At 39.5% G+C, this 11183-nt stretch overlaps 1 protein-coding gene across 1 annotated transcript; it reads left to right on the plus strand.

Annotated features, from left to right (window-relative positions):
• Window positions 1-3780: 3780 nt before the first annotated feature.
• On the plus strand, window positions 3781-11160 carry LOC137799806 (mucin-like protein; the record flags this gene model as incomplete). The annotated part of the gene is made up of 8 exons (XM_068596624.1): window positions 3781-3795; window positions 4554-4746; window positions 4825-4938; window positions 5022-5141; window positions 6103-6123; window positions 10452-10513; window positions 10682-10874; window positions 11032-11160. Coding segments are annotated over exons 1-8 (847 nt in total), but the record flags the coding sequence as incomplete, so codon positions are not given.
• Between the last annotated feature and the right edge of the window lie 23 nt (window positions 11161-11183).

The following is an 11183-nucleotide window of genomic DNA, read 5'->3' on the forward strand; positions in this document are numbered from 1 at the left end:
TTGATGAGGCATTTAAAATTAGCCGATATATTTTCGCAAGACTGATGCATTTGACTTGTCTGATATTTTGCAAATCTTATGTGACTCTAACCCGACCAGTGGAGGTGGCATTATGCTGCCACCTCCGCGGAAGTGCGTACACGCCCAATTATCCTGAGGACTGATGTCTGGTGAGAATGAACGAGACTGTTTTAGGGCGGATCAACTTTCGAAGAACCAACATAGCCAGACAACAATCATCTCTGTAATTTAAGATGGATAATTTGACATTTGATCGTTTTTGTCAAACCACGTACGAAAAATAGTAATAATAATTGTTCCACATTTTTTGGACTATAATTTGTAAAACCTTTTTTGGAATGCAAGATATGTTGGCAATGACACAAGTACAGAACCTCACAGTCAAGACTATCACATATTTCCATCCAGTTATTAAAACTGGCTAAGTTTAATAAATATAAATAATAGATAATATGTATTAATTATTCTTTAATTTATCTTATATTTTCAGATTGAATGGAGATGTGTGGATAACGAAGACGGGCTGCAGGTTTTGGTGGACAATGTTGAGGTCCCAGTCACAGTTGGTAATGACCACCGCACACATCTGACATACAATAAAAATTTCTCCATGATTAAACTCCATGGCGCCGAACATGTATTTAAAACCTAAAAGCTGTAGGAGACAAAAGCATGCAATGATTTTTGACAAATGTGTCATCGCTGTCTTTTCAGGTGTTGTGCACGTGGGGGAGGACTTTGCAGTGCGCTGTATGTCAGTGAATCGCTGTGTGGCTGTGTACGCCGGTGGTCTCCACGTGGTGGTGTGGCGGGTTGTCGGCCACAATCATCTTGCGGCCATGGTAGAGGTTCCGCAGACTTTCTACAACCGCACTGTGGGCCTCATGGGTCTCTGGAGCTCCAACCGCTCCGACGATTTCCTCATGTCCAACGGCAGGCTCCTCCGCTCAGCGGACCTCAATCCCCCCTCTGAGGAGACACTGCATCCCTTTGGCCTCTCCTGTGAGTGGACTTTAGTCAGTTTGCTGGTTAGGTTCTGGAGTCTTCTCTCTGTGCTATCTTACATAAGTAATAAGGTACGAGAGGCAGTATTGTATCGTCAATAATGTACAGTACAAGGGTGTTGTTAGGCCCAACGCGTAGACATTATTGTAGGTTACTGCAGGTAACCACTTTTATAATACGGATACCTGCGACATAATACATAAATAAATGGTAAGCTGTCTTTTGGCACAAAATAGTCGTAGCCACCAAACGTTGTGTATCATATTTCAGTTGCCTAAAGAAAATAGTTCCGTATCCGTCAAACATACAGGAGAGGCACACACACACACACACACACACACACACAAGAGAAAGAGGGACTGATTCATTAACCAGGCCAGTTGAAAGCAGAATGAAGGATGACCCTCCGATGTTAAGTGCTCTCGCTGCTACAGACAAAAAATTATCTCTCTCTGAAAGTCATCATGATTTTGTGATTAGCTATCAAACCCTTTTCATTCCTCATCTTAGTTTCTGGTTTTACGCACACGATATCCACTAATTAGTCCGCTCTGGCAGAGCGTTATCGGCACTCCTCTCCCCCCATTATTCACCACTGTCATTCTCATAAAAAGTCAATCCCCCCAACTTTACACAAAACATGTTTGCTAACTGAGGGGCGACTTTGACTCAGTGGTTAACGTGCCCATCTTTAAATCAGAGGATCGGTGGTTTTGAACCCCAGCTCCGCTGGTCCATGTCGTTGTGTCCTTAAGCAAGACTCTTAACCCCTAATTGCTCCACTTTGCTGTGTCTACGGTGTATAGAGCAAAAAAAAAGTAAGTCGCTTTCGATAAAAGCTTAATGTAATGTAATGTAACTGTCAAGTTTGTAATGCGGTGGCAATTTCTTTTGGGCGGGTCACCAAATCAATTTTAGCAAACATGCCTGTATGATTCAATGCAAAAAAAGTATCACGCATTACTACTTTGCAGTTAAATATTTAACATTTATTCCAACACTTTGACATAAGGTCATCTTATTAATATATATATATATATATATATATATATATATATATATATATATATATATATATATATATATATATATATATATATATTATAACTGTTAAGCGACGATTCAAATATTTAATCGCGATTAGTAAACAAGGGCTTACGCAGCTTTGCATTGACTTTGCATGTAATCTGGTCGCACGACCAAATTTTGTTGCATTAGGTATGAACACAGCATAAGACCCATCTTTCTTGGGCCAAATCGATTCGACCACACCACGTGCACAGCACAGCAAAGACGAGCACAGCAATGACTGGGTATATTCCAAAGCTCAAAAACTATTTGTATAATTTATTAATATTATTATATGTTTTATAATTAGTAATATTATACTTTTTTTATTTTTTATTTTTTGTTAATGAAGCTAATGGACCAGCGAAGACTGGGCGAAGACAGGGAGGTGGAGGTATGCTTAACAGCAACATGAATAAACTGAAGGTAGAGAGACACTCATATTTACGCCAACGATGGAGTTCATTTGGTGTGCTTATTAGATAGGAGATATCAGCTCATGATTGATAGCCCCAAACAATGACAGTAAGTAAATAATGAGTGTGCTTGTGTGAGAAGTGATTGGCAGATATATGAGAAATATATGACGGGCTTGCAGGAGTATAGATAGATTCTCCAAAATGCTACACACTACCTTTTAATACAAATTGATTATGGAGTCAGGCTTTCCTGAGTCATGTCTCAAGTCTAGATGATTTTTGAAGTGTTTTGAACAGCTACCTACACCTATCTTACCATTCTCTCTGTGTGTGTGTGTGTGTGTGTGTGTGTGTGTGTGTGTGTGTGTGTGTGTGTGTGTGTGTGTGTTTCTAGGGGCAGTTCCCCTCCCAGAGAGCCTGTTGCTCTCTCCACCTCCGTTGGTTCCACTCGAGCCGACGCCCTCCGATAGTCATTTGGGCAGTGTCAGTCCTGCTAAGGTGGAGGAGCTTATGAGAACCTGTAAAGGCAGCATGCAGTGCGTCCACGACACCATAGCCACCGGCAGCTCCAACCTGGGCCTACAGACTCTGGAGTCCAAGAACAAATATGAAAAAATTACTCTGATCTTTGGTAAGATGGCTATTTATTTTTTTTGAGGAAAAAAAAGTTTGTAATGTTTTCACTATTGACTTGCATTTATCTGATGTGGTCTGGTAGGTAACACGCCTCCCATAGTGACAGAGCCCACAGTGATCCACTGCAAGGTCAACTTGACGGTCGGCATTCAGATTGTTGCTCAGGACCTAAATGGAGACCGCATCACCTACTCTGTGCTTTACCCCAGGCCTGCACGGACTTCTATAGGGAGTGGTGAGACACTTGTACACTTTTCTCAAAAATCTCTTTAGTCTGCAGAGTTGTTTTTATTTTAACCGAAGGAAGATGGTACGGCCTTAAACATCTGTCAACGTGCTGAAATTTGACCCCAGACGACGGCTTTTTGACGTGGACGCCCCTGACAACACAGCCTGTCCAGCTGACCATCAGGGTCCATGACGGGCTCTCCAGCTCCCTGTTCACCCCCATCCTGCGTGTCTGCAACTGCCTCAACGGGGGCTCCTGCCAGTACGACAGCATCACCGAAAATCACCAGCAGGGAATGTTCCAGGTGCGTTTTTGCTTATTTTTTTGCATGGCAGGGCAAGTTAACGTGGCAATCCTTGACGGACACGTATTGTTTTGTAGTTTCTGTGCTCATCAAGCAGTATGCTTGATGCTGCAGTAAGCCGCTCCGGCTCAGAAACCATTCACAGGCGGTCAGTCTCACAGTAGCTTCGCGCTGGACTTGGAGCCTCTGCGGTCTCCACGTCCAGATTGAAAAATAGTCGCGCATGTGATACACTATGGCAGAGCACTTTAAGTCAGTATCACTTCTGGATCTTTACTCTTCTCTCAAAGAGGAAAACTTTCCACACATGAGGAGGCATGCTCAGATGTGCAGTTGTTCAAACCAACACAGACTGGACTTTACTCATTGAGTAAGAAAAACTGAACTGAACTGGAAAACAACAAAACCACTCATTGCTTTTGTATAAAGTTAATCAATTGCTGGTCTTTAACATTTGTCTTTAAGTTAAGCAACAAACTGAACATGGGTTAAATAAGGAGTGGCTGGTCCCTAACAGGGACCATTACTACTTAGCACACTGTTTATGTTGTTCCCTAATAAAATACAAATTTTTCTTCTGGTACCTGTTCATAAAAAAAATAAAACAGATATATATACTATATATGTATGTATGTTAACTTGTTGTTGCTTCAGAGTGCCTGTTGTTGTTCTGATAACTTTACTTTAAAATAAACTGTTTTTTACTTCATTATAGAATTTTACGACAAATGCAATAATTGTCATCACTTGATGGAATAAGCAGACAAAAGTTTTATGTAAGGAGGATTTCTAACTAGGGACATTTTCTGGCTTTTAAAATAATGTTTGGTCTTGTCCCTTTTCCATTCTGTTCATCGTTTGTCCCTTGTAGGTGGTAGCGTGCCTGTGCCCCAAAGGGTTCAGTGGACAGTTCTGTGGCAACACCGCAGACGTATGTCGAGGCAACGCCTGTTTCCGAGGGGTGCAGTGCCAGTCGGCGTCCGAGCCTGGCCACTTCACCTGTGGGGAGTGTCCCGATAACGGTGTCTCTGGGAAAAAACAGGGATACAAGTGCTTTGAGCGTGGTCCGTAGTGCTTTCAGGTTCGGCGCACACACAAAAATCCACCACAACACATTATAATTGACCTCCTTATTCTCTTAGACATGTGCATCCTTCCCTTCCCCTGCCACAAAGATGCCGACTGCCTCAGTACGAGACAAAACTTCACCTGCACTTGTAAGCCGGGCTTCACTGGGGACGGCCACAACTGCACAGGTGCTTAACACCCAAGATCTCAGTGTGGATGACAGCATGTTTCATTCAAAAAGTTTTAATAATCTTCTTCTTCTGTATTGTAGATATAGACGAGTGTGCAGAGCTCACAACCTGCATCAATGCCAAATTTGAGTGTAAGAACAAGCCCGGCTCTGTCGACTGCTTCTGCAGATACAAGAAGACCGAGAACATGGATGGATGTGGTATTTGCCCAATCTTACACGGTCGCTATCATATATCAGCAGCAACATTGGTTACACTCACAGGTTCAAGAAGTCCAAATGACACAGAATATATTCAAAAAATATTAAGATTTTTATTCAATTTATTTACTTTAGACACTAGAATCTACCCATCTAGAGATTCTGTGGGACTAAAATGTACTGGAGATACCGCATTTATATACAGACTCGTGTCAGACTCCATGCCATTGGACAACTTAAGGTGGCTGCACGATAGCAGAATTGGTCACAAGACATAAAAAAGTGGGAAGTGTAACCTCGGCTCATATAGTAAATAAGTATATAATACATTGTAGAGCAAACTTACAGACCACAAGACATGATTTAATGATTTCAAGAGCCCTTTGAGGCTTTGTTGAGGTCTGTTCAAATAGTCATATGAACCCTAAATGAGTTCTAATACTTGTGTTATTTTATATCTTTTTTTTCAGTATTTATTTGTGAAAAAAAATATTTTTGCCATATTTTTATCATTCCTATGAACATCCAGCATGATCTGAGCCAGATTGTCTCACAATGCCTTTTTAACCGCCCCAGGTTTTTTCAACTCAATGGTTAAAGGTTTTTGAGGTTACAGAGTTTATGTAATTACATCATTTTAACGGTAGGTTTAATTTTTTCAGTTCGGATAGATTTATTTAAATGAAGTTAATCAACGTTGTGGTTCAGGAGATCCTGTAGGAAACGTCACTTGACTTTTTTTGATAATTTTCTTGTCTGATAATGGGCGCTGCTGGGCTTGGGGTGCTCGGGGCTCAATAGGTTCTGAAGCCTCCATTTTTGTGCAACAACAGTACAGTAAAATCTGGTACTTGAATCCCACATGACATGACTGTCATTGGTGGACACGTACAGACTGTACTTGATTGGTCCAGTGTGTCACCCATGAATTTAATGTAGTTCTGAATGTTTTTCTCTGCAGGAGATTCGGACAATCCTCCAGGTAAGACCTTTCGTACGGCTGTCTCTTTAGCTCCACTAGCTTTATTGTAGCTTTCCTCTTCCTCTGGTTGCTAGCATGATGAACGTGGCCATCAGTGGCGGGCTGTCAGGGCCCGCTAGGCCTTCTGTGCTGGCTTAAACAGAATCACAAAGTTATAGCTTTTTTATAATTTAAAAACTATTGTGTGTTTATATATAAATATATATATATATATATATATATATATATATATATATATATATATATATATATATATATATATATATATATATATTCTGCGATTAATCACGATGAAGTTAAAACTAGTGTATTGCACGATTTTATTTTAAAGTAATGTTATCAGAACAATATAACAGCACTCTGGAGCAACAGCAAGTTAACATACATCTAGTATAAAAATCAGTTTTCTTTTTTTTAACCAAAAAAACATTTGTTTTTTTTTCATCAGAGAACAACAAAAACAGTGTGTTCAGTAGTAATGGTCGCTGTGAGGGACAAAGCTACTCCTTCTTTTGTCCATGTTCAGTTTGTTGCTTAAGATGTATGTTAAAGATCAGAAACTGCTTAACTTTATACAAAAGTAATAAGTGCTTTTGATGTTTTCCAGTTCAGTTCAGTTTTTCTTACTCAGTCAGAAAAGTCCAGTCAGAATCAGAATCAGCTTTAATGGGGAGAAATTCCTGCATTAAAATAATGTATCATGACAGTTTGGATGATTTGAAATGGTGATTTATTATCACACTATCATTTAATTATCACGGCAGACTATTACGCTGAAAGGTAAGTAAAGTACAAAAAAAAATTAAATAACGAAACCTGTAATTATTACTTCCGAATATCATTCACGTCTCACTAAACCTAGCCACGTGAAAGTGAACAAGGTAAACAAATCCTTTCTGTTTCCTCTTCTGAGCCTATGCAGGTCACTTGAAAAATGATCCAAAGATCCGTATCTGACAGATGAACGAATCGTTGACCTCGTGACCGAGTCTTCAGCTCAATGATTCGTGCATTTTCCGGATACAAGTCTTTGGATCCTTTTCCACGTGACCTGCATAGCCTCAGTAAACAGAAATAATTTGTTCACTATTCCGACTCTGTCTTTGTACGAGTCTTTGGATCATTTTTCACGTGACCTGCATTCAACGAATTATTTCTATTTCCTTGGCTGAGCCTATGCAAGTCCCGATGCGTGGCCACGAGAACATGAACAAATCTTTTTTTGAGAGGACTCGTTACTCTCGAGTCCTTGAATGGATTTGTTCAAAATGAACAAATCTTTCACGAACGACATATCACTCGTACATGGATCTGCTTGAGCCTGCAGCGCGAGCCTGTAGCGCAAGCTTGCCGGTAGACTGACCGCCTGTGAGCGCTTTGTGAGGGGCAGTGGCTCCTGAGAACAGAAACTACAGAACAATACATGCTTTCATGTCAGGCTCAAGTCAGCAGGTTGTCAACACTGCTGGTCGGTGAGGCTACCGAAGCGCGCGCACACGTACATAAATCGCCTACAAAGTAAAAGCAGGGGCATTTATAGTGTGCATCTTATTTATTTATTTTCTGGGAGAGATTTAAAGTTGTTCAAGCCAACACAGACTGGACTTTTCTCACTCAGGAAGAAAAACTGAACTGAAAACAAAAAAAGCATTTATTGCTGTTGTATAAAGTGCATAAATTGCTGGCCTTTAACATACATCTTTAAGGTAAGCAACAAAGTGAACATATGCCAAAGAAGGAGGGGTTTGTCCCTCACAGGGACCCTTACTGCTGAACAGTACCTGTTCAGAAAAGAAGAAAAATATTTATAAACTATGTATGATAACATTAGTTTAAAATAAAAGCATATATATTTATATATATATATATATATATATATATATATATAAGAGAGATTGGGCGCTTGTATGTTCATGGTAACCTTATCAAGAGACGTTTGAACATATAATCTTGCATTGTATTACAAGTTATGCTGTATCTTCTCAATGTGAATGTAGTAATGCCATATCAATGACTGGCAGATAATATAGTTTACAGTTAGCCAGGCTATGACAGTAGATGTCCATTTGTTAAAAATAAAAAATGGTTCGCGCATCCATACTAAATTCCGATTATCTCCTCAACCAAGGCCTAGTTGAATAATTTGAAAGGTAACATACACAGGAAACACTTTTGAGATTAGTTTAGATGTGTTCATATAGCAGTATATGTGTTACTGGTTTATTGGTTGTTGTAGAACACAGAAAAATAAAAAAAATATTCCCAAAAAGAAAACTTCCAGAATGCTGAAAGTATAGAAAGAACCTTCAAAATGTATAAAATTCCACAGTAAAATACCACACTCTGCAGTCTCTCTGCAAAATTTAAGATTTGAATAAGTAAAGAAGACCATTTTTTTGCTATTTATTTAGTGTATTTAGTCTCGCCGAATCTCCAAATGGAGTGTATCTGATTTGTGTGTAACATTGCCATTTTGTCATGTAACACGCTATTTGTCTTTTAATAAGCTTTGCTTGGTTACACTGACATTCTGTGACTGTTCTTTTTTGTAAGGTTCACCAGAGCTTTGTGTACATTATATAGCCTAAACCTGAATGCTCTGCGATAAAAAAAAAAAAAAAGTATTCCTGTATTTTAAATACAAAATGCATGTATTGTATTTTGTTACATTTTCTGGCACCAGTATTTTGTATTTTATTTTGATACATTTATTTTTATACATTTATCTCTCTCTCTCTCTCTCTCTCTCTCTCTCTCTCTCTCTCTCTCTCTCTTTCTCTCTCTCTCTCTCTCGCTCTCCCTCCCTCTCTCTCTCTCTCTCTCTCTGTATATATATATATATATATATATATATATATATATATATATATATATATATATATATATATATATGTATATATATACATATATATATATATATCAAACATTTTGTTTTGACAAAAACGAGTGAGTAAATAATTTAAAATGACTTCTCATCAGTGAATAAAAATAATAAAATATATACACAATTGTACACAATATTGTTTTATGTAGTCGTGTGATGTTGCAGCAAAGTGCTTTCCCGTTAATATTAACACCAGTTCAAGCCCTCACAGACTTTCACACTCAACCAGTCAACCAGTTAGACCAGTGGTTCTCAACTGGTGGGTCGCGGACCCTTTTTTTAATGGTCGCGGGCCTTTGCTTGGAAAAAAAAAAAAATAGAAGAAATTTATATATATATATTTAAATCCTGTAATTTTATTTTGAAGGGTCTTTTATGCAGGGCAGTAACGTTTTGTTTTTTTTGCTGGGTCGTCACTCCATGTTTTCAGCAGCATGTTTCAGGTTGGGTCAAACCAAGGGGATATCGACGGGCCGGCTCGACTACATTCTGTGCTTAGACAGAATAGTTAAATTGAATCTAACACTTACACTTCAGAAATCACTGACTGACTTTTACACTACTCCTTGCAATCTGTATTCACACTCATGGTTTTCATACCCAGCATGCAACACTACTGATCGCCATCTGTATTCACACTCATGGTTTAGATGTTTCTTGCAGGTTTTCAAAGCTTTCTGCTGATTTCAGGACCTTCTGCCTTGATTTTAATACAGAACACCGGCACTCCGGCAGACTTGAAACATACATTTAAGTTTCATTTTTGAGGAAACTTTCTCATGTAGCCTCTGACGTGTGTCAAGAGTAAGAGGCTCAAGAGCACAGACAGATGTATCCGGTCATTTTTTAAAATAAAACCGGCCTTGTTTTTTTTGTCTTATTTTTTTTTCATCCTTTCTGTGCGGTACCCAGCGAGTGACTTTGCGTCACTCGCTCACAGACGAAGACATTTTTGAGAGTGATTCAACAGCATGGCACCAAAATGTTAATCCTTTAAAGGAGTATACTGATATTGTTTTTTATTCCCATGTGACTATTATGCACCTGGGCCGCAGACTTAGTTTAGGTTCTATCACTTATCTTATTGTTTTGTTATGCACCTTCAACATCCCTTCACACACACAACTACACACCCAGCATGTAACCCTACTGTCTCCATGCTATCTCAGGTTCAAACTGCACCGTCTTTTCATTAAATACATTGGAGATGTTGAGAATGTTCCTCGATTTGAGGCTTGTCATTAAGAGTGATGGTGTTAGAAAGTACGGCGACTGAAAGTAACATGCAAACAGGATGCAAAAATAATTTGACTGCAATTCTGTGCCGCGATAAACTATTAAACAGCACAGCAGGCGTAGTGACATAACTCACGGCCCACCACTGGTGCCCATACATGGTAATGAGAGGTCACCTCACAACTGTTGCTGCTGTCTGCATCCACAGGGTGCAACGTGTTCACCGTCTCTGTGGGCTGGACAAAGACCAGATTCGATGGACTCAAACAGGTGTGTGTAAGTGTGTGGTTATGTCAGCGAAGGCTGGTAACACATTAATTGGTAACATGTTGCTTTAAAAATTGAATTAAATATGTAAAAACTTTTTTTTGTTGAAATAAAACTGAATTGAATGTTTTCCATACAGCATGATAATCAATTATTTTCCTTCTCTCTCAGCTGGTGGACATTTTGTTGATGGGCTTCCAGAACAAATTCTATAACGCCAGCAAGAAGGATACCATGCAGGGCTCTGGTCCCGGTGTGACAGAGTATCGCATCAACATGTCCAGCGACACACCCCACTGGTACATCAGAGACTACCTGGCCAGAGTCAGCAGCTTCTACTCCATCAGCACCGTAGAAGTTGATGGTAGAGTACCAATACATTTTTCTTTTGTTCAACTTCAGCACATGAACTAACTAATGTAATATACTGCAACATTTACGTTTGCCACGGTGATGTGGTGGTAAGCTATGCATGTTGGTAAGACTACTTCTCTCTCCCACCTGGCTGTCCACACATACAGATCTGGATGAGTGTAAGTCTGAGGAGGCGGTATGCGTCCATCCTGCCCTCTGCGCCAACACTTACGGGGGCTACAGGTGTGTTTGCAATGGCACAACTGACGTGGATGAAACCCAGTCCTGCATACTAGGTGAGAATCTGAGCATTAGTTTA

Source organism: Clinocottus analis, unplaced genomic scaffold (genome assembly GCF_023055335.1).
Source record: "Clinocottus analis isolate CAN_PGR_092001 unplaced genomic scaffold, fCliAna1.0.p SCAF_389, whole genome shotgun sequence".
NCBI classification, from domain to species: domain Eukaryota; kingdom Metazoa; phylum Chordata; class Actinopteri; order Perciformes; family Cottidae; genus Clinocottus; species Clinocottus analis.